Source organism: Lonchura striata, chromosome 22 (assembly GCF_050655825.1).
Source record: "Lonchura striata isolate lonStrDom1 chromosome 22, ASM5065582v1, whole genome shotgun sequence".
NCBI lineage: Eukaryota > Metazoa > Chordata > Aves > Passeriformes > Estrildidae > Lonchura > Lonchura striata.
Genome location: NC_140724.1, coordinates 3,050,591 through 3,077,964, shown reverse-complemented (window position 1 = coordinate 3,077,964; position 27,374 = coordinate 3,050,591). Strand labels below are relative to the sequence as shown.

Below are 27,374 nucleotides of genomic sequence, written 5' to 3'. Positions count from 1 at the left end.
AGGGATGGAGAAGTGCAGGACAATCCCCTGGATTCAGTGAGGGATGGAGGAGTGCAGGACAATCCCCTGGATTCAGTGAGGGATGGAGGAGGTGCAGAACAATTCTGAGGCTTCAGAAAGGGATGGAGGAGTGCAGGAGGATCCTCTGGCCTTGCCAAGTGATGGAGGAAGTGCAGGAGCAGCCTTCGGCCTCAGGGAGGGATGGAGGAGGTGCAGAAAAATCCTGTGGGTTCGGAGAGGGATGAGGGAGAGCAGGACAATCCTCTGGGCACTCACAGGGATGGAGGAACACAGGAGCATCCTGTGGATTCAGTGAGGGATGGAGAATGTGCAGGACAATCCTGTGGGTTCGGAGAGGGATGGAGGAGGTGCAGGAGCATCCTTTAGAGAGTGCAGGACAATCCCCTGGGCACACAGGGATGGAGGAAGACAGGAGCAGTCTGTGGGTTTAGAGAGGGGTGGGAAGAGGTGCAGGACAATCCCCTGGGCACAGGAGGAGGTGCAGGACAATCCCCTGGGCACACAGAGGATGGAAGGAGGTGCAGGACAATCCCCCGGGCACAGAGAGGGGTGGGAAGAGGTGCAGGACAATCCCCTGGGCACAGGAGGAGATTCAGGACAATCCCCTGGGCACTCAGAGGGATGGAAGGAGGTGCAGGACAATCCCCCGGGCACAGAGAGGGGTGGGAAGAGGTGCAGGACAATCCCCTGGGCACAGGAGGAGATTCAGGACAATCCCCTGGGCACTCAGAGGGATGGAAGGAGGTGCAGGACAATCCCCCGGGCACAGAGAGGGGTGGGAGAAGTGCAGGACAATCCCCTGGGCACAGGAGGAGATTCAGGACAATCCCCCGGGCACTCAGAGGGATGGAAGGAGGTGCAGGTCAATCCCCTGGGCACACAGCGGTGGAGGAAGACAGGAGCAGTTTGTGGGTTTAGAGAGGGGTGGAGGAGTGCAGGACAATCCCCTGGGCACACAGGGGTGGAGGAAGACAGGAGCAGTCTGTGGGTTTAGAGAGGGGTGGAGGAGTGCAGGACAATCCCCTGGGCACACAGAGGATGGAAGGAGGTGCAGGACAATCCCCTGGGCACTCAGAGGGATGGCAGGAGATTCAGGACAATCCCCTGGGCACACACAGGGGTGGAGAAGTGCAGGACAATCCCCTGGGCACAGGAGGAGGTGCAGGACAATCCCCTGGGCACTCAGAGGGATGGAAGGAGGTGCAGGACAATCCCCTGGGCACACACAGGGGTGGAGAAGTGCAGGACAATCCCCTGGGCACACACAGGGGTGGCAGGAGATTCAGGACAATCCCCCGGGCACACACAGGGGTGGCAGGAGATTCAGGACAATCCCCTGGGCACTCAGAGGGATGGAAGGAGATTCAGGACAATCCCCCGGGCACACAGAGGATGGAAGGAGGTGCAGGGGCATCCTTGGACCTCCCCACCCGCACGGAGCACCCAGAGGGGCTGGGTGACATCCCCAGGGCACAGCAGCCCTGGCACCCCCGGTGCCACCCCCGGTGCCACTCGTGGCACCTCTGCAGGACAGCAGAGAGGGTTTGGGGGGGCAGCGGGGGGCACCAACCCCTCTGCAGCCCCCCCAGGGCATCCCCAACCCCCGGTGACCCCAAAATCCCCTCCTCACCTGCCCTGAGCAGCTCCGCTTCTCGCTCCAAAATCCCTTATTTAGGAAAAGCTGATTTGGGGTTCCTGAGGGGTTCATCCCAATCCCAGGATGGACCCCAAAATCCCCTCCTCACCTGCCCTGACCCTCCAAAATCCCGAGTTTAGGAAAAGCCGTGGAGGCGTTTTGGGGTTCCCGGGGAGTTCATCCCAATCCCAATGTGGACCCCAAATCCACTCCTCAGCTGCCCTGGCCCTCCAAAATCCTGCATCTAGGAAAAGCTGATTTGGGGTTCCTGAGGAGTTCATCCCAATCCCAGGGTGACCCCAAAATCTCCTCCTCACCTGCTCTGAGCAGCTCCGCTTTTCTGTCCAAAATCCCGAGTTAGGGAAAACCAAACGGAGCAGTTTTGGGGTTCATGGGGAGCTCATCCCATTATTCCCAGGGTGACCCCAAATCCCCTCCTCACCTTCCCTGACCCTCCAAAATCCCAAGTTTAGGAAAAGCCGTTTTGGGGTTACTGAGGAGTTTGTCCCAATCCCAAAGTGGACCCCAAAATCCCCTCCTCACCTGCCCTGACCCTCCAAAATCCCGAGTTTAGGAAAAGCCGTTTTGGGGTTCCTGGGGAGTTCATCCCAATCCCAGGGTGACCCCAAAATCCCCTCCTCACCCACTCTGAGCAGCTCCGCTTCTCCCTCTAAAATCCCAAGTTTAGGAAAAGCTGAATTAGGGTTCCTGAGAAATTCACCCCAATCCCAGGAGGGACCCCAAAATCCCCTCCTCACCTGCCCTGACCCTCCAAAATCCTGAGTTTAGGAAAAGCCGTTTTGGGGTTCCCGGGGAGCTCATCCCATTATTCCCAGGGTGGTCCCAAAATCCCCTCCTCATTTGCCCTGACCCTCCAAAATCCCACATTTAGGAAAAGCCGATTTGGGGTTCCTGAGGCGTTCACCCCAATCCCAAAGTGGACCCCAAAATCCCCTCCTCACCTGCCTTGAGCAGCTCCGCTTTTCCTTTCAAAACCTGCCCTGACCCTCCAGAGTCCCACATTTAGGAAAAGCTGATTTGGGGTTCCTGAGTTCATCCCAATCCCAAAGTGGACCCCAAAATCCCCTCCTCACCTGCCCTGAGCAGCTCCGCTTTTCTGTCCAAAACCTGTCCTGACCCTCCAAAATCCCACATTTAGGAAAAGCTGATTTGGGGTTCCTGGGGAGCTCATCCCAATCCCAACCCCAAAATCCCCTCCTCACCTGCCCTGAGCAGCTCCACTTTTCCTTTCAAAGCCTGCCCTGACCCTCCAGAGTCCCACATTTAGGAAAAGCCGATTTGGGGTTCCTGGGGAGCTCATCCCAATCCCAACCCCAAAATTCCCTCCTCACCTGCCCTGAGCAGCTTTTCTTTCCAACATTTAGGAAAAGCCGCAGAGCCATTTTGGGGTTCCGGGGGGCTCACCCCATTATCCCCAGGTGGTGGCGAGGGGCAGCACAAAGGGGGGGGTCCGTTCAAAGCCCACCTGCCTTCCCACTCGTGCCTCAGTTTCCCCGGGGAGGCAGGAGGGGGAGCAGCGGGTGCCCAGGGGGGTGTGGGGGGGGCTCGATTCCATCAAACCAACCCAAATTAACCCCCCGGGAGGGGGATTCAGCCCAACCCCACAGGATGTGGGGCCGGGAGCTCTCACCGGCCCCGGGATGTGGGGTGGGGAACCGTCAGTACCACCGGGATGTGGGGCCGGGATCCGTCACCGGAGCCGGGATGTGGGGCCGGGGTGTGGTACTGGGAACTCTCATTGTCCCCGGGATGTGGGGCCGGGATTCGTCACCGGAGCTGGGATGTGGGGCCGGGATCCGTCACCGGAGCTGGGATGTGGGGCCGGGATCCGTCACCGGAGCTGGGATGTGGGGCCGGGATCCGTCACCGGAGCTGGGATGTGGGGCCGGGAGCCGTCACCGGTCCCGGGACGTGGGGTGGGGAACTGTCAGTGCCACCGGGATGTGGGGCCGGGAGCCGCCACCGGAGCCGGGATGTGGGGCCGGGAACCGTCAGTACCACCGGGATGTGGGGCCAGGAGCCGCCACCGGTCCCGGGATCCGTCACCGGACCCGGGATGTGGGGCCGGGAACTCTCATCACCCCCGGGGATGCGGGGCTGGGATATGGGGCCGGGAGCCGTCACTGGGGCCGGGATGTGGGGCTGGGAGCGGTCACCGGTCCTGGGATGTGTCCCTGCGGCGGGGACGGGATGCTTGGCCGGTCCCGGGATGCGGGGCCGGTCCCGGGATGTGTCCCCACGGTGGGGCCGGGATGCGGGGCCGGTCCCGGGATGTGGGGCCGGGAACCGTCACCGGTCCCGGGATGCGGGGCCGGGATGTGGGGCCGGGATGCGGGGCCGGTCCCGGGATGTGGGGCCGGGATGCGGGGCCGGTCCCGGGATGTGGGGCCGGGATGCGGGGCCGGTCCCGGGATGCGGGGCCGGGATGTGGGGCCGGGATGCGGGGCCGGTCCCGGGATGCGGGGCCAGTCCCGGGATGCGGGGCCAGTCCCGGGATGCGGGGCCGGGATGTGGGGCCGGTCCCGGGACGTGTCCCCGCGGTGGGGCTGGGATGTGGGGCAGGTCCCGGGATGCGGGGCCGGTCCCGGGATGTGGGGCCGGGATGCGGGGCCGGTCCCGGGATGTGGGGCCGGGATGCAGGGCCGGGATGCGGGGCCGGTCCCGGGATGTGTCCCCACGGTGGGGCCGGGATGCGGGGCCGGTCCCGGGATGCGGGGCCGGTCCCGGGATGTGGGGCCGGTCCCGGGATGTGTCCCTGCAGTGGGGCCGGTCCCGGGATGCGGTCCCGGGATGCGGGGCCGGTCCCGGGATGCGGGGCCGGTCCCGGGATGCGGGGCCGGGATGCGGGGCCGGTCCCGGGATGCGGGGCCGGTCCCGGGATGCGGTCCCGGGATGCGGGGCCGGTCCCGGGATGCGGGGCCGGTCCCGGGATGCGGGGCCGGTCCCGGGACGTGTCCCCGCCGTGGGGCCGGGAGCCGTCACCACCCCACAGCCCAACCCGGGGGTTCAGGTCCCCCTCTGGGACCCCCCAACTCCCGGCCAGCTCAGTGGGGGGATCCCACCCCGCCCCTAAACCCCTTTATCCCCTTCCCACACCCCCGACCCCCCAAAATCCCGGGCGGGGGGCGCCCCACAGCAGCTCGGGGCTCCAGAGTGCAAAATCCGCTTTATTTCGGGAACGGAACCACCACCACCACCGGCACCTGCAAAGGAAGGAGCAAAAAGGGAATTTTTCCCCACTCGCTGTGGGGTGGGAGCACCCCAAAAAACCTCCCCCCAAGCTCGGGAGGGCACCCCAAAATCCTCACCTGGAGGGAATTCCGGAATTCCCATCATTTCTTCGCTGCTGCTTTCCTGCCCCGCCCGGCTCCGCGTCCCTGCGGGAACGAGGAGGGGGTTAAAGGGGGTGGGGAACCCCAAATCTGCGCTTCACCCCCAAATTTTGGTTCAAATTTTGCCCCCCGACTCTTCCCGTCTCCCCCCCAAATCCTGATCCGGTTATCCCGTGGGAAAAGGGGGTGGGGGACCCCCAAATCTGCGCTTCACCCCCAATTTTGGGTCCAAATTTTGCCCCCCCGACCCTTCCACTCCCCCTGAACCCCGAAATCCAGGGGAAAAGGGGGTGCGGGACCCCAAAATCTGCGCTTCTCCCCCAATTTTAGGTCCAAATTTTGCCCCCCCGACCCTTCCACTCCCCCTGAACCCCGAAATCCAGCGGAAAAGGGGGTGCGGGACCCCCAAGTCTGCACTTCACCCCCAATTTTGGGTCCAAATTTTGCCCCCCCGACCCTTCCACTCCCCCCGAACCCCGAAATCCGGCAGAAAAGGGGGTGCGGGGACCCCCAAACCTGCGCTTCACCCCCAATTTTGGGTCCAAATTCTACCACCCGACCCTTCCCGACCCCCCCGAACCCCGAAATCCCCGGGGAAAAGGGGGTGGGGGACCCCCAAACCTGCGCTTCACCCCCAATTTTGGGTCCAAATTCTGCCCCCCCGACCCTTCCCATCCCCCCGAACCCCGAAATCCGGCGGAAAAGGGGGTGGGGGACCCCCAAATCTGCGCTTCACCCCCAATTTTGGGTCCAAATTCTGCCTCCCGACCCTTCCCATCCCCCCGAACCCCGAAATCCCCGGGGAAAAGGGGGTGCGGGACCCCCAAACCTGCGCCTACCTTGGCGGGAGGGGGACCCTCGGGGGCGAGGCTGTGCCTGCTCGGGGGAGAGAAGGGAGGGTTGGGCTGGGGGTCCCGGATTTGGGGGACCCCCCCGTACCCCAAAATTCCCGTACTCACAGCTCCTCCTCCTTTTCGCGCTTCCTTTTCTGCGGGGGGGGGAGAGAAAGAGGAGGAGGGTGAGGAGGGATGAAGGCCAGGGTTCATCCCCGGAATTTGGGGTCCCCATCTCCCCCTTCGGGGTGCCACAGGGACCCCCCAAAATCCCCCCCGGCCCCGCCCCGCAGGTTCTGACCTTGGGGGCGCCGCCTTTGGGGGCGCCGGAGCCCTTGGGGGGCTTTTTGGGGGCTGCCTCGGCTGCTTCCTCCTCCTCCTCCTCATCCTCATCCTCCGAGCTCAGGTCCATGACTGCGGGAGAGGCGGGCTGAGCACGGGGCACCCCGAAACCCGCTGGGCACGCGGGGGGCACCCCGAAACTCGGTGGGTAAGGGGTGGGGGTGAGGGGGACCCCAAAACTCGCTGGGTAAGGGGTGGGGGGTCAGGGGCAGCCCAAAACCCACTGAGCACGCGGGGGGCACCCCGAAACTCGGTGGGTAAGGGGTGGGGGTGAGGGGGACCCCAAAACTCGCTGGATAAGGGGTGGGGGCGAGGGGGACCCCAAAACCCGCTGGGCACGCGGGGGGCACCCCGAAACTCGCTGGATAAGGGGTGGGGGTGAGGGGCACCCCGAAACCCGCTGGGCACGCGGGGGGCACCCCGAAACTCGGTGGGCACGCGGGGGGCACCCCGAAACTCGGTGGGTAAGGGGTGGGGGCGAGGGGGACCCCAAAACTCGCTGGGTAAGGGGTGGGGGTCAGGGGCACCCCGAAACTCGGTGGGTAAGGGGTGGGGGTCAGGGGCACCCCGAAACTCGCTGGGCACACGGGGGGCACCCCGAAACTCAGTGGGTAAGGGGTGGGGGGTCAGGGGGACCCCAAAACTCGCTGGGCACGTAGGGGGAACCCCAATACACACTAGATAGAGGGTGGGGGTCAGGGGCACCCCGATAGTCGCTGGATAAGGGGTGGGGGGTCAGGGGCACCCCAAAACTCGCTGGGTAAGGGGTGGGGGGTCGGGGGGACCCCGATACTCCCGCGACACCCCGGTACTCACTGGATAGGGGGTGGGGGGTGAGGGGCACCCCGAAACTTGCTGGACACGTGGGGGGCACCCCAATACTCACTGGACACCCCAAAACTCGCTGGATAAGGGGTGGGGGTGAGGGGCACCCCAATATTCGCTGGGTAAGGAGTGGGGGGTCAGGGGGACCCCGAAACTCTCTGGGTAAGGGGTGGGGGGTCAGGGGGACCCCGATACTCCCGGGACACCCCAAAACTCACTGGACACGTGCTGGCCGCTGACGAACAGCGGCCCCGAGCCGGCTCGCAGGCGGAACGTCACCGGGGGCGTCAGCTCCACTCCGGCCAGCGAGGCCTGGGAAAGCGGGGTGCAACGAGTCCCGGCAGCAGCACCCCAAAACCTTCCCCAGGGGCAGCAGCACCCCCAAACCCAGCCCCCGGGACGGCGGAGCACCCCCAAACCCAGCCCCCGGGACGGCGGAGCACCCCCAAACACTGCCCGGGACGGCAGAGCACCCCCAAACACTGCCCGGGATGGCAGAGCACCCCCAAACCTTCCCCAGGGGCAGCAGAGCACCCCCAAACCCAGCCCCCGGGACGGCAGAGTACCCCCAAACCCTCCCCAGGGGCAGCAGAGCACCCCCAAACCTTCCCCGGGACGGCGGAGCACCCCCAAACCTTCCCCAGGGGCAGCAGAGCACCCCCAAACCCAGCCCCCGGGATGGCAGAGCACCCCCAAACACTGCCCGGGATGGCAGCAGCACCCCCAAACCCTCCCCGGGATGGCAGAGCACCCCCAAACCCTCCCTGGGACGGCAGAGCACCCCCAAACCCTCCCCGGGATGGCAGAGCACCCCCAAACCCTCCCTGGGACGGCAGAGCACCCCCAAACCATCCCCGGGATGGCAGAGCACCCCCAAACCATCCCTGGGATGGCAGCAGCACCCCCAAACCTTCCCCGGGATGGCAGAGCACCCCCAAACCCAGCCCCCGGGACGGCAGCAGCACCCCCAAACACTGCCCGGGATGGCAGCAGCACCCCCAAACCCAGCCCCCGGGATGGCAGCAGCACCCCCAAACACTGCCCGGGACGGCAGAGCACCCCCAAACCCTCCCCTGGACGGCGGAGCACCCCCAAACCTTCCCCAGGGGCAGCAGCACCCCCAAACCCTCCCCGGGACGGCAGCAGCACCCCCAAACCTTCCCCAGGGGCAGCAGCACCCCCAAACCCTCCCGGGGGGCAGAAACGGAGAACCCCAAACCCTGCCCGGGGACAGGAGCGGAGCCCCGAGCCCGGAGCAGCCCCCGGTGCCCCGAACCCTCCCCGGGGCACCCCCAAACCCTCCCGGGTCACCCCAAACCCTCCCCGGATCACCCCAAACCCTCCCCGGATCACCCCAAACCCTCCCCGGATCACCCCCAAACCCTCCCCGGATCACCCCCAAACCCTCCCGGATCACCCCGAACCCTCCCCGGGTCACCCCCAAACCCTCCCCGGATCACCCCAAACCCTCCCGGGTCACCCCCGAACCCCCAAACCCTCCCCGGATCACCCCCAAACCCTCCCGGGTCACCTCAAACCCTCCCCGGATCACCCCGAACCCTCCCGGGTCACCCCCCGAACCCTCCCGGGTCACCCCCAAACCCTCCCCGGATCACCCCCAAACCCTCCCGGATCACCCCCCAAACCCTCCCGGATCACCCCCAAACCCTCCCCGGATCACCCCCAAACCCTCCCCGGATCACCCCCAAACCCTCCCGGATCACCCCCCGAACCCTCCGGGGTCACCCCCAAACCCTCCCGGGTCACCCCCAAACCCTCCCCGGATCACCCCAAACCCTCCCGGATCACCCCCAAACCCTCCCCGGATCACCCCCCAAACCCTCCCGGGTCACCCCCAAACCCCGGCACTGACCGAGGGCAGCACGGAGGGTTTGAGCGTGGCCAGCGGCACCGGCGCCCGGTTCTCGCCGTCCCCGGTCAGCGCCTCCAGCACGTGGAACTCGTCCCGGGCCGCCTCCCCCAGGCACACCTGGGGCACAGGGGACCGGGGCGTTTTGGGGGGCATTTTTGGGGGGTTTGGGGGCTATATTGCTTTTTTGGGGGGGTTTTGGGGCCCCATTCCTTTTTGGGGGGGGGTGCTTGGCCAGGCACACCTGGGGGCACAGGGGACCGGGGCATTTTGGGGGCACATTTTAGGGGTTTTGGGGCTATATTGCTTTTTTTTGGGGGGGTTTTGGGGCCCCATTCCTTTTTGGGGGGGCTTGGCCAGGCACACCTGGGGGGCACAGGGGGGACCGGGGCATTTTGAGGGGCATTTTTGGGGGGTTTGGGGGCTATATTGATTTTTTTGGGGGGGGGTTTTGGGGCCCCATTCCTTTTTGGGGGGCGGCTTGGCCAGGCACACGGGGGACCGGGGCAATTTGGGGGGTTTGGGGGGCATTTTTGGGGGGTTTGGGGGCTATATTACTTTTTTTGGGGGGGGGGTTTGGGGCCCCATTCCTTTTTTGGGGGGGGCTTGGCCAGGCACACCTGGGGCACAGGGGTCCGGGGCAATTTGGGGGGTTTGGGGGGCATTTTTGGGGGGTTTGGGGGCACTTTGGGGGGACATTTTAGGGGTTTGGGGGCTATATTGCTTTTTTTGGGGGGTGTTTTGGGTCCCCATTCCTTTTTGGGGGGGGCTTGGCCAGGCACACCTGGGGCACAGGGGTCCGGGGCAATTTGGGGGGTTTGGGGGGCATTTTTGGGGGGTTTGGGGGCACTTTGGGGGGACATTTTAGGGGTTTGGGGGCTATATTGCTTTTTTTGGGGGGTGTTTTGGGTCCCCATTCCTTTTTGGGGGGGGCTTGGCCAGGCACACCTGGGGCACAGGGGGGACCGGGGCGTTTTGGGGGGCATTTTTGGGGGGTTTGGGGGCTATATTGCTTTTTTTGGGGGTGTTTTGGGGCCCCATTCCTTTTTGGGGGGGCTTGGCCAGGCACACCTGGGGCACAGGGGGGACCGGGGCAATTTGGGGGGTTTGGGGGGCATTTTTGGGGGGTTTGGGGGCTATATTGCTTTTTTTGGGGGGGTTTTGGGGCCCGATTCCTTTTTTGGGGGGGGCTTGGCCAGGCACACGGGGGACCGGGGCAATTTGGGGGGCATTTTTGGGGGGTTTGGGGGCTATATTGCTTTTTTTGGGGGGGTTTTGAGGCCCCATTCCTTTTTTGGGGGGGGCTTGGCCAGGCACACGGGGGACCGGGGCAATTTGGGGGGTTTGGGGGGCATTTTTGGGGGGTTTGGGGGGCATTTTGGGGGGCATTTTGGGGGGCATTTTGGGGGCTATATTGCTTTTTTTGGGGGTGTTTTGGGGCCCGATTCCTTTTTGGGGGGGGCTTGGCCAGGCACACCTGGGGGCACAGGGGGGACCGGGGCAATTTGGGGGGTTTGGGGGCATTTTGGGGGGTTTGGGGGGCATTTTTGGGGGGTTTGGGGGCTATATTGCCTTTTTTGGGGGTGTTTTGGGGCCCCATTCCTTTTTTTGGGGGGGCTTGGCCAGGCACACCTGGGGGCACAGGGGACCGGGGCAATTTGGGGGGTTTGGGGGGTTTGAGGGGACATTTTAGGGGTTTGGGGGCTATATTGCTTTTTTTTGGGGGGGGTTTTGGGGCCCCATTCCTTTTTGGGGGGGGCTTGGCCAGGCACACCTGGGGGGCACAGGGGGGACCGGGGCGTTTTGGGGGGTTTGGTGGGCATTTTTGGGGGGTTTGGGGGGCATTTTGGGGGGCATTTTTGGGGGGTTTGGGGCTATATTGCTTTTTTTGGGGGGTTTTGGGTCCCCATTCCTTTTTGGGGGGGCTTGGCCAGGCACACCTGGGGGCACAGGGGACCGGGGCATTTTGGGGGGCATTTTTGGGGGGTTTTAGGGGCACTTTGGGGGATATTTTTGGGGTTTTGGGGGGGGGGTATTTTTTTGGCGTTTGGGGCTATTTTGGGTGGGTATTTTGGGGGTGGTTTTGGGCTATTTCTTTGGGGGTTTGGGGCTATTTTTTTGGGGATTTGGGGTTATTTTGGATGGGTATTTTAGGGGTTTTGGGGGTTATTCCTTTAGGGGCTTTGGGCTATTTTTGGGGGGAGATTTTTTGGGTGGTTTGGGCTGTTTTTTGGGGATTTGGGCTATTTTAGGTGGGTATTTTGGGGGGTTTGGGGCTATTCCTTTGGGGGTTTTATGGTAGTTTGGGGACAGATTTTTTGAGTGGTTTGGGCTATTTTTGGGGGGCTTTTGGGGTAATTTGGGTGGGTATTTTTGGGGTTTCGGGGGCTATTCCTTTGGGGTATTTTGAGCTATTTTGGGTGGGTATTTTTGGGCTTTTGGGGGCCATTCCTTTAGGAGTTTAGGGAAATATTTGGGGGGGATTTTTTGGGTGGTTTGGGCTATATTTTTGGGGGGTTTTGGGGTATTTTGGGCTATTTTGGGTGGGTATTTTTGGGGTCTCGGGGGCTATTCCTTTGGGGTATTTTGGGTGGGTATTTTTGGGGTGTTCTGGGCTATATTTTTTTGGGTTTTGGGGTATTTTGGGCTATTTCGGGTGGGTATTTTTGGGGTGTTCCGGGCTATATTTTTTGGGGTTTTAGGTTATTTTGGGCTATTTTGGGTGGGTATTTTTGGGGTGTTCTGGGCTATATTTTTGGGGGTTTTGGGGTATTTTGGGCTATTTTGGGTGGGTATTTTTGGGGTTTCGGGGGCTATTCCTTCGGGGTTTTTGGGTTATTTTGGGTGGGTATTCTTGGGGTGTTCCGGGCTATATTTTTTTGGGTTTTAGGGTATTTTGGGCTATTTTGGGTGGGTATTTTTGGGGTGTTCCGGGCTATATTTTTGGGGGTTTTAGGTTATTTTAGGCTATTTTGGGTGGGTATTTTTGGGGTGTTCCGGGCTATATTTTTGGGGGTTTTAGGTTATTTTGGGCTATTTTAGGTGGGTATTTTTGGGGTGTTCCGGGCTATATTTTTTTGGGTTTTAGGGTATTTCGGGCTATTTTGGGTGGGTATTTTTGGGGTCTCGGGGCCTATTCCTTCGGGATTTTTGGGTTATTTCGGGTGGGTATTTTTGGGGTGTTCCGGGCTCTATTTTTGGGGGGTTTCAGGGCATTTTGGGGGTGACTGACCGTGCGCAGCACCAGCTGCTGCTCGCAGCGCCAGTCCTCGGCCACGCTGAAGGTGCAGGAGCTCCGGGCGCCGCTCAGCTCGCAGCCTGCGGGGGGACAGCCGCGATTTTGGGGGGTCCCCTCGCGGTCAGGGGGGTCAGCACCCCGGGGAGGGGGTCCGGGGGGATTTTGGGGGGATTTTGGGGGGACGCTCACCCCAAAGGACGGACACGGGCCGGTCGGAGCCGCTGTCGGTGCTGTCGGTGAAGGACATGGCCGGGGGTGGCACAGCCTGGAGGGGACACGCAGAGTGGGGGCGACCCCAAAACTGGGGGGCAGCCCCCCGAAAAATGGGGGGACAGCCCCCGAAAATATGGGGGGATAACCCCCGAAAATTGGGGGGACAACTCCCCGAAAAATATGGGGGGACAGCCCCCCGAAAAATATGGGGGGACAGCCCCCCGAAAAATATGGGGGGACAGCCCCCCGAAAAATATGGGGGGACAACCCCCGAAAATATGGGGGGACAACCCCCCACGCCACCCCAAAAACTCACCACGGAGGCGCTCAGAACGACGTGAGCAGAGTGGGACTGGGGACACTGGGAATACTGGGAGCACTGGGGGGACTGGAAATACTGGGAATGGGGGGACTGGGAGCACTGGGAACAGGAATGGGGGGACTGAGAGCACTGGGGATACTGGGAATGGGGGGACTGGGAGCACTGGGAACAGGAATGGGGGGACTGGGAGCACTGGGAATACTGGGAATGGGGGACTGGGAGCACTGGGAATACTGGGAACGGGGGGACTGGGAGCACTGGGAATACTGGGAACGGGAGGACTGGGAGCACTGGGAATACTGGGAATGGGGGGACTAGGGAGCACTGGGAATACTGGGAACGGGAGGACTGGGAGCACTGGGAATACTGGGAATGGGGGGACTGGGAGCACTGGGGATACTGGGAATGGGGGACTGGGAGCACTGGGAACAGGAATGGGGGGACTGGGAGCACTGGGAATACTGGGAATGGGGGACTGGGAGCACTGGGGATACTGGGATGGGAGGACTGGGAGCACTGGGAATACTGGGAATGGGGGACTGGGGATACTGGGAATGGGGGGACTGGGGAACACTGGGGATACTGAGAATGGGGGAACTGGGAGCACTGGGAATACTGGGAATGGGGGGACTGGGAGCACTGGGGATACTGGGAATGGGGGAAATGGGAGCACTGGGGATACTGGGAATGGGGGGACTGGGGGGACTGGGAGCACTGGGGATGCTGGGAATGGGAGGACTGGGAGCACTGGGAATAGGGTACTGGGGATACTGGGAATGGGGGGACTGGGAACACTGGGGATACTGAGAATGGGGGAAATGGGTGCACTGGGGATACTGGGAATGGGGGGACTGGGAGCAGGAATGGGGGGCACTGGGAACGGGAGGACTGGGAGCACTGGGAATACTGGGAATGGGGTACTGGGAATGGGGGGACTGGGGAACACTGGGGATACTGAGAATAGGGGGACTGGGAGCACTGGGGATACTGGGATTGGGGGGACTGGGAGCACTGGGGACACTGGGAACGGGGGGACTGGGAACACTGGGGATACTGGGAATGGAGGAAATGGGGGGACTGGGAGCACTGGGGATACTGGGAACGGGGGGACTGGGAGCACTGGGGATACTGGGAATGGAGGAAATGGGAGCACTGGGGACACTGGGAACGGGGACACCCCCAAAATCTCAGCGCCTCCCCCCAGAACTCACCCAAATCAGCGTCGACCCCACGGAAACCCCACAGACAGCGGGGCCGCCCCACGGCGGCGCTTATAGCGGGCAGCGCCCCGCCCGCGGTGATTAGCGGTAATTAATTCGTTAATTAGCACGCAGCTGGGGGTGCTAATGAGCAGCGCCCCCCCCACCCCCGCGCTGCGTGACAGGTCACGCGTGGAAACATGGCTGGGGGTGGCCCCGTCCTGCGTGTGCGCGGGTGGCACCGCGCTCTGGGTGTCCCACCCGTGTCACCCCCGTGTCACCTCCGTGTCACCCGTGTCACCCCCGTGTCACCCGTGTCCCACCCGTGTCCCACCCGTGTCACCCGTGTTCCCCCGTGTCCCACCCGTGTCACCTCCGTGTCACCCGTGTCCCACCCGTGTCACCCCCCGTGTCCCACCCGTGTCACCCCCGTGTCACCCGTGTTCCCCCCGTGTCACCCGTGTCCCACCCGTGTCCCACCCGTGTCATCCCCGTGTCACCTCCGTGTCACCCGTGTCCCACCCGTGTCACCCCCGTGTCCCCCCCGTGTCCCACCCGTGTCACCCGTGTCCCACCCGTGTCACCCCCCGTGTCCCCCCCGTGTCACCCGTGTCCCACCCGTGTCCCCCCCGTGTCACCCGTGTCACCCCCGTGTCACCCTTGTCACCTCCGTGTCCCCCCCGTGTCACCCGTGTCCCACCCGTGTCACCCGTGTCCCACCCGTGTCACCCCCGTGTCACCTCCGTGTCCCACCCGTGTCACCCCCCGTGTCACCTCCGTGTCACCCGTGTCCCCCCCGTGTCACCCGTGTCCCACCCGTGTCACCCCCCGTGTCCCCCCCTTGTCACCCGTGTCCCCCCCGTGTCACCCGTGTCCCCCCCGTGTCACCCGTGTCCCCCCCGTGTCACCCGTGTTCCCCCCGTGTCCTCTCCGTGTTCCCCGTGTTCGCTCCGTGTCACCCCCGTGCCTCGATGTCCCCCGTGTTCCCCTCGTGTCCCACCCGTGTCACCCGCGTGTCCCACCCGTGTCCCCCCCGTGTCCCCAACGTGTCCCCAACGTGTCCCCCCACGTTCTCCAGTGTCCCCTCATATCACGCGTGTCCCCGTGTTGTCCTGTGTCCCTCCGTGTCCCCCGTGTCCCTCCATGTCCCCGCGTGTCCCCTCGCCTCGCGTGTCCCCCCGTGTTGTCCGTGTCACCCTGTGTCCCTCCGTGTCACCCCGTGTCCCCCTGTTCTTGGTCCTGCGTGACCCCCGCGTGTCCCCCCCGTGCCACCCCGTGTCCCTCCGTGTCCCCCCGTGTCTCTCCCACGTCACGCCGTGTCCTGTGTCCCTCCGTGTCCCCCCCGTGCCACCCCGTGTCCCTCCGTGTCTCTCCCACGTCACGCCGTGTCCCCATCTCCCCTGTCCCCTCGTGTCCCTCACTCCCCGTGTCCCCCCGTGTTGTTCTTTGTCCCCCCGTGTCCGCCCCAGGTCACCCCGTGTCCCTCTCTCCCCGTGTCACCCCGTGTCCCCTCGTGTCCCTCTATCCCCCCGTGTCCCTCGTGTCCGTGTCCCCGTGTCCCTCCCCCCGTGTCCCTCCCTCCCCCGTGTCCGTATCCCCCCGTGTCCGTGTCCCCGTGTCCCCCCGTGTCCGTGTCCCCGTGTCCCCGTGTCCCCGTGTCCCCCCGTGTCCGTGTCCCCGTGTCCCCGTGTCCCTCCCTTCTCCCGCTGTCCCCCGTGTCCCCGTGTTCGTGTCCCCCGTGTCCGTGTCCCCCCGTGTCCGTGTCCCCGTGTCCCCCCGTGTCCGTGTCCCCCGTGTCCCCGTGTCCCCCGTGTCCGTGTCCCCGTGTCCCCCGTGTCCGTGTCCCCCGTGTCCGTGTCCCCCCGTGTCCCCGTGTCCGTGTCCCCCCGTGTCCGTGTCCCCGTGTCCCCCCGTGTCCCCCGTGTCCGTGTCCCCCGTGTCCCCGTGTCCCCCGTGTCCGTGTCCCCCGTGTCCGTGTCCCCCGTGTCCCCGTGTCCGTGTCCCCGTGTCCGTGTCCCCCGTGTCCCCGTGTCCGTGTCCCCGTGTCCCCGTGTCTCCCGTGTCCCCGTGTCCGTGTCCCCCGTGTCCGTGTCCCCCCGTGTCCCCGTGTCCCCCGTGTCCGTGTCCCCCGTGTCCCCGTGTCCCCCGTGTCCGTGTCCCCCCGTGTCCCCGTGTCCCCCGTGTCCGTGTCCCCGTGTCCGTGTCCCCGTGTCCGTGTCCCCCGTGTCCGTGTCCCCCCGTGTCCGTGTCCCCCGTGTCCGTGTCCCCGTGTCCGTGTCCCCCGTGTCCGTGTCCCCCCGTGTCCGTGTCCCCCGTGTCTCCCGTGTCCCCGTGTCCGTGTCCCCCGTGTCCGTGTCCCCCCGTGTCCGTGTCCCCCGTGTCTCCCGTGTCCCCGTGTCCGTGTCCCCCGTGTCCGTGTCCCCCGTGTCCGTGTCCGTGTCCGTGTCCCTCCCCCCGTGTCCGTGTCCCCCGTGTCCGTGTCCCTCCCCCCGTGTCCGTGTCCCCCGTGTCCCCCCGTGTCCGTGTCCGTGTCCGTGTCCGTGTCCGTGTCCCTCCCCCCGTGTCCGTGTCCCCGTGTCCCCCCGTGTCCCCGTGTCCGTGTCCCCGTGTCCCCCCGTGTCCCCGTGTCCGTGTCCGTGTCCCTCCCCCCTCCCGCTGTCCCCTCCCCTCCGGGGCGGTGCCGCCGCTCCCTTCCGGCAGCGATGGCGGCGGCGCTGCCGGGACTGGGAGAACTGGTGAGAACTGGGAGGGACTGGGGGGGACTGGGGGGGAACTGGGGAGACTGGGGGGACTGGGGGGGACTGGGGGAACTGGGGGAACTGGGGGGACTGGGGAGACTGGGATGGACTGGGGGGACTGGGGGGGAACTGGGGGGACTGGGGGGACTGGGGGGGACTGGGGGAACTGGGGGAACTGGGGGGACTGGGGAGACTGGGATGGACTGGGGGGGACTGGGGGGACTGGGATGGACTGGGAGAACTGGGGGGGAACTGGGGGGACTGGGGGGGACTGGGGGGGACTGGGATGGACTGGGGGGACTGGGGGGAACTGGGGGGACTGGGGGGGACTGGGAGAACTGGGGGGACTGGGAGAACTGGGAGGGACTGGGAGAACTGGGGGGGACTGGGAGGGACTGGGAGAACTGGGAGGGACTGGGAGAACTGGGGGGAACTGGGAGAACTGGGAGGGACTGGGAGAACTGGGGGGGACTGGGAGGGACTGGGATGGACTGGGAGAACTGGGGGGGACTGGGAGGGACTGGGAGAACTGGGGGGACTGGGAGGGACTGGGAGAACTGGGAGGAACTGGGAGGGACTGGGGGGACTGGGAGAACTGGGAGGAACTGGGAGAACTGGGGGGGACTGGGAGAAATGGGAGGGACTGGGAGAACTGGGGGGAACTGGGAGAACTGGGGGGGACCGGGAGGGACTGGGAGGGACTGGGAGGAACTGGGAGGGACTGGGAGAACTGGGGGGAACTGGGAGAACTGGGAGGGACTGGGAGAACTGGGGGGACTGGGAGAACTGGGGGGACTGGGAGAACTGGGGGGGACTGGGAGGGACTGGGATGGACTGGGAGAACTGGGGGGACTGGGAGGGACTGGGGGCTGTGTCCCCTGTCCCATGTCCATGTCCGTGTCCCACGCGTGTCCGTGTCCCATGTCCCGTTTCCCATGTGTGTCTGTGTCCATGTCCCGTGTCCGTGTCCCACGCGTGTCCGTGTCCCACGCGTGTCCGTGTCCTGTGTCCCACACGTGTCCGTGTCCCATGTCCGTGTCCGTGTCCCATGTCCGTGTCCGTGTCCCACGCGTGTCCGTGTCCGTGTCCCATGACCCGTGTCCCGTGTCCCACGCGTGTCCGTGTCCCACGCGTGTCCGTGTCCCACGCGTGTCCGTGTCCCATGTCCCGTGTCCCATGTCCGTGTCCGTGTCCCACGCGTGTCCGTGTCCGTGTCCGTGTCCCACGCGTGTCCGTGTCCCATGTCCCGTGTCCCATGTCCGTGTCCGTGTCCGTGTCCGTGTCCCACGCGTGTCCGTGTCCCACGCGTGTCCGTGTCCCATGTCCGTGTCCGTGTCCGTGTCCGTGTCCCACGCGTGTCCGTGTCCCACGCGTGTCCGTGTCCCATGTCCGTGTCCCGTGTCCGTGTCCGTGTCCCACGCGTGTCCGTGTCCCACGCGTGTCCGTGTCCCCCAGGCTCCCTCTGAGGCCGCTGCGGCCGCTCAGGCGCTGGCGCTGCCCGCGGAGGCGTTCGGCAACGACGTGAGAGCACTGGGAGCACTGGGAATACTGGGAATACTGGGAATACTGGGAATACTGGGAATGGGGGCACTGGGAGCACTGGGAGCACTGGGAATACTGGGAATGGGGGCACTGGGAGCACTGGGAATACTGGGAATACTGGGAATGGGGGCACTGGGAGCACTGGGAGCACTGGGAATACTGGGAATGGGGGCACTGGGAGCACTGGGAATACTGGGAATACTGGGAATGGGGGCACTGGGAGCACTGGGAATACTGGGAATGGGGACACTGGGGACACTGGGAATGGGGGGACTGGGAGCACTGGGAATGGGGACACTGGGAATGGGAGTGGGGGCACTGGGGGGACTGGGAATACTGGGAGTGGGAATGGGGACACTGGGAATGGGAGTGGGGGCACTGGGGGGACTGGGGGGACTGGGAGCATTAGGGACGGGGACACGGGGTACTGGGGGGACTGGGGGGACTGGGAATGGGCGACTGGGGGGATTAGCGACACTGGGGGGACTGGGAGCACTGGGAATGGGGACACGGGGGGGATTGGGGACACTGGGAATGGGGGACTGGGAGCACTGGGAATGGCGATAATGGGAGCACTGGGGACACGGGGGGACTGGGAATGGGGAACTGGGAATGGGGACGCTGGGGGGACTGGGAGCACTGGGGACACTGGGAGCAGTGGGGGGACTGGGGATACTGGGACTGGGAATAATGGGATTGGGGACACTGGGGACACTGGGGACACTGGGAATGGGAATAGGAATAGGAATGGGAACAGGAATGGGAATGGGGACACTGGGAATGGGGATAATGGGAATGGGGATAATGGGAGCACTGGGGAGACTGGGTGTGGGGACACTGGGGGGACTGGGAATACTGGGGGGAACTGGGAATGGGGACAATGAGAGCACTGGGGACACTGGGAATAGGGATAATGGGACTGGGGACACTGGGGACACTGGGAATGGGGGGAATGAGAATGGGGGGACTGGGGACACTGGGAATGGGGATACTGGGGACACTGGGAATGGGAATGGGGGGACTGGGAATGGGGGGACTGGGGGGACTGGGAATACTGGGAATGGGAATGGGGACACTGGGAATGGGGACACTGGGGGGACTGGGAGCACTGGGGACACTGGGAATGGGGGGACTGGGGGGACTGGGAATGGGACTGGGAATGGGAATGGGGGGACTGGGAATGGGGGGACTGGGAATGGGGGGACTGGAGGCACTGGGGACACTGGGGGTGGAGATAATGGGAGCACTGGTGGGACTGGGAATGGGAATGGGGGGACTGGGAATGGGGGGACTGGGGGGACTGGGAATACTGGGAATACTGGGAATGGGGACACTGGGAATGGGAATGGGGGCACTGGGAGCACTGGGAACACTGGGGGCCCTTACTGGGAGGGGTCCCAAATTTGGGGGCTCCAGTTTTTGGGGGTCTCCAGCTTTGGGGGTGTCCCCATTTCGGGGTTCCCCATTTTGGGGCTCTCAGTCCCATTTTGGGGATGGAGCAGAACCCCAAAAAACCGAAACCCCCGGAAGGGGAAGGGAAGGGAGGAAGCCCGAGGGGAGAAACCCCAAAATGGGGAGGGGGGTCCCCAAAATGTGCCGGGGTCCCCCAGCGTGGCTCAGGTGTCCCCGTGCTGTCCCCAGCCCCGCGTGGAGCTGGCCTGGGCCGCCAGGGCTCACCAGCACGCCCAGGTCTACTTCAACGTGAGTTTTGGGGTGCCCCGGGGGGTTTTGGGGTGCCCCGGGGGGTTTGGGGTGTCCTGGGGGGTTTGGGGTGGGTTTTGGGGTGAGTTTTGGGGTGGGTTTTGGGGTGTCCTGGGGGGTTTTGGGGTGTCCCATGGGGTTTTTGGGGTGGGTTTTGGGGTGCCCCGGGGGGTTTGGGGTGTCCCAGGGGGTTTTTGGGGTGAGTTTTGAGGTGTCCTGGTGGGTTTTGGGGTGGGTTTTGGGGTGTCCTAGGGGGTTTTGGGGTGGGTTTTGGGGTGCCCCGGGGGGTTTTGGGGTGTCCCATGGGGTTTTTGGGGTGGGTTTTGGGGTGCCCCGGGGGTTATGGGGTGAGTTTTGGGGTGCCCCAGGGGGGTTTTGGGGTGAGTTTTGGAGTGCCCCGGGGGGTTTTGGGGTGTCCTGGGGGGTTTGGGGTGAGTTTTGAGGTGTCCTGGTGGGTTTTGGGGTGGGTTTTGGGGTGCCCCGGGGGGTTTTGGTGTGTCCCATGGGATTTTTGGGGTGGGTTTTGGGGTGTCCTGGGGGGTTTTGGGGTGGGTTTTGGGGTGCCCCGGGGGGTTTTGGTGTGTCCCATGGGATTTTTGGGGTGGTTTTTGGGGTGTCCTGGGGGGTTTTGGGGTGCCCCGGGGGTTTTGAGGTGTCCCATGGGGTTTTTGGGGTGTCCTGGTGAGTTTTGGGGTGTCCTGGTGGGGTTTGGGGTGGGTTTTGTGGTGCCCCAGGGGGTTTTGGGGTGTCCCGGGGGGGTTTTGGGGTGCCCTGGTGGGTTTTGGGGTGTCCTGGGGGGTTTTGGGGTGGGTTTTGGGGTGCCCCCGGGGGTTTTGGGGTGTCCTGGGGGGTTTTGGGGTGCCCCCGGGGGTTTTGGGGTGGGTTTTGGGGTGTCCTGGTGGGTTTTGGGGTGCCCCGGGGGTTATGGGGTGGGTTTTGGGGTGTCCCAGGGGGTTTTGGGGTGGGTTTTGGGGTGTCCTGGGGGGTTTTGGGGTGTCCTGGGGGGTTTGGGGTGGGTTTTGGGGTGTCCCAGGGGGTTTTGGGGTGGGTTTTGGGGTGTCCTGGGGGATTTTGGGGTGCCCCAGGCCTTCTGGGGTGGGTTTTGGGGTGTCCAATTGGATTTTGGGGTGGGTTTTTGGGGTGCCCTGGGGGTTTTGGGGTGTTTTGGGGTTCCCCTGGAGATTTTGGGGTTCCCCTGGTGATTCTGGGGTGGTTTTGGGTTCCCCATGGTGTTTTTTGGGGTGTTTTGGGTTCCCTGTGATTCTGGGGTGATTCTGGGTTCATTTTGGGGTGATTTTGGGGTGTTTTGGGTCCCCAGCTGCTCTCCTCGGTGGAGCCCTCGCTGCATTCTGGGGTGATTTTGGGGTGATTTTGGGGTGTTTTGGGGTGTTTCAGGTTCCCTGTGATTCTGGGTTGATTTTGGGTTGATTCTGGGGTGTTTTTGGGGTGTTTTGGGGGTGATTTTGGGGTGTTTTGGGTTCCCTGTGATTCTGGGGTGATTCTGGGGTGATTCTGGGTTGATTTTGGGCTGATTTTGGGGTGATTTTGGGGTGATTCTGGGGTGATTTTGGGGGTGATTTTGGGGTTCCCGTGATGATTTTTGGGGTGTTTTGGGTTCCCTGTGATTCTGGGGTGATTCTGGGGTGATTCTGGGTTCATTTTGGGCTGATTTTGGGGTGATTTGGGGTCCCCAGCTGCTCTCCTCGGTGGAGCCCTCGCTGCATTCTGGGGTGATTCTGGGGTGATTTTGGGGTGTTTTGGGGTGTTTTGGGGTGTTTTGGTTTCCCTGTGATTCTGGGTTCATTCTGGGCTGATTTTGGGCTGATTTTGGGCTGATTTTGGGGTGATTTTGGGGTGTTTTGGGGTGTTTTGGTTTCCCTGTGATTCTGGGTTCATTCTGGGCTGATTTTGGGCTGATTTTGGGCTGATTTTGGGCTGATTTTGGGGTGTTTTGGGTCCCCCAGCTGCTCTCCTCGGTGGAGCCCTCGCTGCATTCTGGGTTCATTCTGGGGTGATTCAGGGTTCATTTTGGGCTGATTTTGGGGGTGATTTTGGGGTGATTTTGGGGTGTTTTGGGTCCCCAGCTGCTCTCCTCGGTGGAGCCCTCGCTGCATTCTGGGTTCATTCTGGGGTGATTCTGGGGTGATTCAGGGTTCATTTTGGGGTGATTTTGGGGTGTTTTGGTTTCCCTGTGATTCTGGGTTCATTCTGGGCTGATTTTGGGCTGATTTTGGGCTGATTTTGGGGTGATTTGGGTCCCCAGCTGCTCTCCTCGGTGGAGCCCTCGCTGCTGCGCCTGACGCCGCTGGACGCGCGGATCCACGAGCGATTCCGCGGGACCTTCCCGGGGCTGCGGCTGCAGCGCCTGGAGCCCGAGCAGCTCAAATCCGAGCCCGCCAAGGCCGTGAGCGCTTTTGGGGACAATTCCGGGCATTTTGGGGCTTTCGGGCATTTTGGGGCTTTGGGGCATTTTGGGGACAATTCTGGGCATTTTGGGGACAATTCCGGGCATTTTGGGGACAATTCCGGCCATTTTGGGGCTTTGGGCCATTTTGGGGACAATTCCGGCCATTTTGGGGACAATTCCGGCCATTTTGGGGACAATTCCAGCCATTTTGGGGACAATTCCGGCCATTTTGGGGCTTTGGGCCATTTTGGGGACAATTCCGGCCATTTTGGGGACAATTCCGGACATTTTGGGCACAATTCCGGACATTTTGGGGACAATTCCGGACATTTTGGGGCTTTGGGGCATTTTGGGGACAATTCCGGACATTTTGGGGACAATTCCGGCCATTTTGGGGCTTTGGGGCATTTTGGGGACAATTCCGGCCATTTTGGGGCTTTGGGGCATTTTGGGCACAATTCCGGGCATTTTGGGGCTTTGGGCCATTTTGGGGACAATTCCGGACATTTTGGGGCTTTGGGGCATTTTGGGGACAATTCCGGACATTTTGGGGACAATTCCGGCCATTTTGGGGCTTTGGGGCATTTTGGGGACAATTCCGGACATTCTGGGGACAATTCCGGACATTTTGGGGACAATTCCGGCCATTTTGGGCACAATTCCGGCCATTTTGGGCACAATTCCGGCCATTTTGGGCACAATTCCGGACATTTTGGGGCTTTGGGGCATTTTGGGGACAATTCCGGACATTTTGGGGCTTTGGGGCATTTTGGGCACAATTCCGGCCATTTTGGGGACAATTCCGGACATTTTGGGGACAATTCCGGCCATTTTGGGGACAATTCCGGCCATTTTGGGCACAATTCCGGCCATTTTGGGCACAATTCCGGCCATTTTGGGGACAATTCCGGCCATTTTGGGGCTTTGGGGCATTTTGGGCACAATTCCGGCCATTTTGGGGACAATTCCGGCCATTTTGGGGACAATTCCGGCCATTTTGGGCACAATTCCGGGCATTTTGGGGACAATTCCGGCCACTTTGGGGTTTTGGGGCATTTTGGGGACAATTCTGGCCATTTTGGGGACAATTCCGGACATTTTGGGGACAATTCCGGACATTTTGGGGCTTTGGGGCATTTTGGGCACAATTCCGGGCATTTTGGGCACAATTCCGGCCATTTTGGGGACAATTCCGGACATTTTGGGGCTTTGGGGCATTTTGGGGGGTTTTTTTTGAGGTATTTTGGGGGGTTTTGGGGGATTTTGGGGGGTTTTTTGGGGGTTTTTGGGGGGTTTTTCGGGGAGTTTCGGGGGTTTTTTTTGAGGGTTTTGGGGCATTTTCTTGGGGTTTGGGGGTTATTTTGGGGGGATTTTGGGGTTTTTTTGGGTTTTTTTTGGGGTTTTGGGGGGTTTTTCTTGGGGTTTGAGGGGGGTTTTTGGGGGTTTTTGGGGGGTTTTTCGGGGAGTTTCGGGGGGTTTTTTTGAGGGTTTTGGGGGATTTCTTGGGGTTTGGGGGTTATTTTGGGGGGATTTTGGGGTTTTTTTGGGGTTTTGGGGGGTTTTTCTTGGGGTTTGAGGGGGGTTTTTGAGGGGATTTTGGGGTTTTTTTTCGGTTTGAGGAGGGTTTTTGGGAGGGTTTCAGGGATTTTTTTGAGGGTTTTGGGGGATTTTCTTGGGGATTGGGGGTTATTTTGGGGGGATTTTGGGGTTTTTTGGGGTTTTTTTGGGGTTTTTGGGGGTTTTTCTTGGGGTTTGAGGGGGGTTTCTGAGGGGATTTTGGGGTTTTTTTTGGTTTGAGGAGGGTTTTTGGGAGGGTTTCAGGGATTTTTTTGAGGGTTTTGGGGGATTTTCTTGGGGTTTGGGGCGGGTTTGGGGTGTTTTGGGGGTTTCGGGGGTTTTGGGGTTTTTTTGGGGGGGTTTGGGGTTTTATTGGGGATTTGGGGGAGGTTTGGTTTTTTTTTGGGGTGGTTGGGGTTTTGGAGGGGTTTCTTTGGGGGGTTTTGGGGTTTTTTTAGGGGGTTTTGGGGGGGTCTTCTTGGGGTTTTCTTTCGGGGTTTGGGAGGTTTTTTTGGTGTTTGAGGTGGGTTTCTGGGTTTTTTGGGGAGTTTTGGGGGTTTGGGGTCTTTTTTGGGGGGTTTCAGGGTTTTTTTGGGGGTTTTGGCAATTTTTGGGGGGGTTTGCGGAGATTTTTGGGGTTTTTTGGTGTTTGAGGGGGGTTTTGGGGTTTGAAGGGGGTTCTGAGGGGTTTTTTGGGGGGGTTTGGGGGGTTTTAATGGGATTTGAGGGGTTTTATTGGGGGTTTTTGGGTTTTATTGGGATTTGGGGGATTTTATTGGGGTTTTTGTGGGTTTTATTGGGATTTCGGGGATTTTACTGGGATTTTTGTGGGTTTTATTGGGATTTGGAGGATTTTATTGGAATTTTGCTGGTCTCAGTGGGGATTTGGAGCATTTTAATAGGGTTTGGATGGGTTTTAGCGGGATTTTATTGTGGTTTGGGGGTGTTTTAATAGGATTTGGATGGGTTTTAGTGGGATTTTGGGGTGTTTTAATAGGGTTTGGATGGGTTTTATTGTGGTTTGGGGGTGTTTTAATAGGTTTGGATGGGTTTTAGTGGGATTTTGGGGTGTTTTAATAGGTTTTGGATGGGTTTTAGTGGGATTTTATTGTGGTTTGGGGGTGTTTTAATAGGATTTGGATGGGTTTTAGTGGGATTTTGGGGTGTTTTAATAGGTTTTGGATGGGTTTTAGTGTGCTTTGGGGTGTTTTAATAGGATTTGGATGTGTTTTAGCGGGATTTTGGGGTGTTTTAATAGGATTTGGATGGGTTATAGTGGGATTTTGGGGTGTTTTAATAGGATGTGGATGGGTTATAGTGGGATTTTGGGGTGTTTTGTCAGGATTTGGATGGGTTTCAGTGGGATTTTGGGGTGTTTTAATAGGATTTGGATGGGTTTTAGTGGGATTTTGGGGTGTTTTAATAGGATTTGGATGTGTTTTAGCGGGATTTTGGGGTGTTTTAATAGGATTTGGATGGGTTTCAGTGGGATTTTGGGGTGTTTTATCAGGATTTGTATGTGTTTTAGCGGGATTTTGGGGTGTTTTTGGGATTTTCGGGGGTGCTGAGGGTGTTTCCCCCCCAGAAGTGGCGCCCGTTCTGCCTGGCCTTCGAGGGGCTGGTGGAGGATTTCAATTTCGGGACGCTGCTGCGCCTGGACGCGCGCGGCGCCTACACGGAGGAGAACTCCATCCTGGGTGGGTTTGGGGCTTCGGGGGGTCCCCAAAACCCCCCGAGCCCCCCCGAGCCCGGCCCTGTGCCCGCAGTGCCCCGGATCCAGTTCCTGGCCATCGAGATCGCCCGCAACAGGGAGGGCTGCAACCAGGAGCTGCACCGGCGGCAGCGCCGAGCCCGCGAGGCCAGAGACCCTCCGGAGAGTCCCAGAAACTCAATAAAATCTGAAATTCCTCAATAAACCCTGCAGAGAGTCAGTGAATCCTACAGGAAACTCAATAAAATCTGAAATTCCTCAATAAACCCTGCAGAGAGTCAGTGAATCCACCAGAGAGTCAGTGAATCCTACAGGAAACTCAATAAAATCTGAAATTCCTCAATAAACCCTGCAGAGAGTCCCTGAATCCACCAGAGAGTCAGTGAATCCTACAGGAAACTCAATAAAATCCGAAATTCTTCAATAAACCCTGCAGAGAGTCCCTGAATCCTACAGGAAACTCAATAAAATCGGAAATTCGTCAATAAATCCTGCAGAGAGTCCCTGAATCCACCAGAGAGTCAGTGAATCCTACAGGAAATTCAATAAAATCCGAAATTCTTCAATAAACCCTGCAGAGAGTCAGTGAATCCTACAGGAAACTCAATAAAATCCGAAATTCTTCAATAAATCCTGCAGAGAGTCCCTGAATCCCAGGGAAACTCAATAAAATCGGAAATTCTTCAATAAACCCTGCAGAGAGTCAGTGAATCCTACAGGAAACTCAATAAAATCGGAAATTCTTCAATAAACCCTGCAGAGAGTCAGTGAATCCTACAGGAAACTCAATAAAATCGGAAATTCTTCAATAAATCCTGCAGAGAGTCCCTGAATCCCACAAGAAATTCAGGAAAATCCAAAATTCTTCAATAAATCCCACCAGAGAGTCAGTGAATCCACCAGAGAGTCAATAAATCCTACAGGAAATTCAATAAATCCTACAGAGATCAAATAAATCCCACAAGAGATTCAATAAATCCTACAGAAAGTCAATAAATCCTACAGAGAGCCAATAAATCCAACAAGAGATTAAAGAAATCCCACAAGAGATCCAATAAATCCCACAAGAGATTCAATAAAATCTAAAAGTTCTTCAATAAATCCTCCAGAGATTCAATAATCCTACAGAGAGCTAATAAATCCTACCAGAACATCAATAAACCCTAAATGATCAATAAATCCTACAAGAGATTCAAGAAATCCTACAGAGATCCAATAAATCCTAAAAGATCAATAAATCCTACAAGAAATTCAAAATCCCAAAAGAGATTCAATAAAATCCAGAAGTTTTTCAATAAATCCTACAAGAAATTCAATAAATTCTAAAAGATCAATAAATCCTTCAAGAGATTCAACAAAAGCTCTGGGATTTGGGGTGAAACTCTGGGATTTGGGGTGAAATTCTGGATTTTGGGGTGAAACTCTGGAGTTTGGGGTGAAACTCTGGATTTTGGGGTGAAATTCCAGATTTTGGGGTGAAATTCCAGATTTTGGGGTGAAACTCTGGGATTTGGGGTGAAACTCTGGGATTTGGGGTGAAACTCTGGAGTTTGGGGTGAAACTCTGGATTTTGGGGTGAAATTCCAGATTTTGGGGTGAAACTCTGGGATTTGGGGTGAAACTCTGGATTTTGGGGTGAAACTCTGGGATTTGGGGTGAAACTCTGGGGTTTGGGGGGAAACTCTGGATTTTGGGGGGAAACTCTGGGATTTGGGGTGAAATTCTGGATTTTGGGGTGAAATTCCAGATTTTGGGGCGATCCTGCCCCCAGATCCATGTGATTCCTGCTCCATCCGAAACTCTGATCCTGGATCCCCAGGATTCCCGATCCATCCCCATCCCAAAATCTGATCGGATCCATGGAAT

The 27,374-nt window shown here is 60.4% G+C and overlaps 2 protein-coding genes across 2 annotated transcripts; one reads left to right on the top strand and one right to left on the bottom strand.

Moving 5' to 3' along the window:
- Positions 1-4,825: 4,825 nt before the first annotated feature.
- NPM2 (nucleophosmin/nucleoplasmin 2) lies at positions 4,826-14,129 on the bottom strand. The gene is made up of 10 exons (XM_085559162.1): positions 13,865-14,129; positions 12,308-12,383; positions 12,113-12,198; positions 8,884-9,000; positions 7,229-7,322; positions 6,145-6,257; positions 5,970-5,998; positions 5,850-5,886; positions 4,987-5,055; positions 4,826-4,881 (listed from the first exon to the last, which is right to left on the bottom strand). The coding sequence occupies exons 2-9, from the start codon at positions 12,363-12,365 to the stop codon at positions 5,011-5,013; spliced, it is 579 nt and encodes a 192-aa protein (XP_085415288.1). The 5' UTR covers positions 12,366-12,383; positions 13,865-14,129; the 3' UTR covers positions 4,826-4,881; positions 4,987-5,010.
- A 2,410-nt stretch (positions 14,130-16,539) lies between these two features.
- On the top strand, positions 16,540-26,850 carry PBDC1 (polysaccharide biosynthesis domain containing 1). The gene is made up of 7 exons (XM_085559161.1): positions 16,540-16,587; positions 18,046-18,111; positions 19,774-19,833; positions 21,528-21,563; positions 22,097-22,237; positions 25,383-25,494; positions 25,564-26,850. The coding sequence occupies exons 1-7, from the start codon at positions 16,555-16,557 to the stop codon at positions 25,710-25,712; spliced, it is 597 nt and encodes a 198-aa protein (XP_085415287.1). The 5' UTR covers positions 16,540-16,554; the 3' UTR covers positions 25,713-26,850.
- The last annotated feature ends 524 nt before the right edge of the window (positions 26,851-27,374 follow it).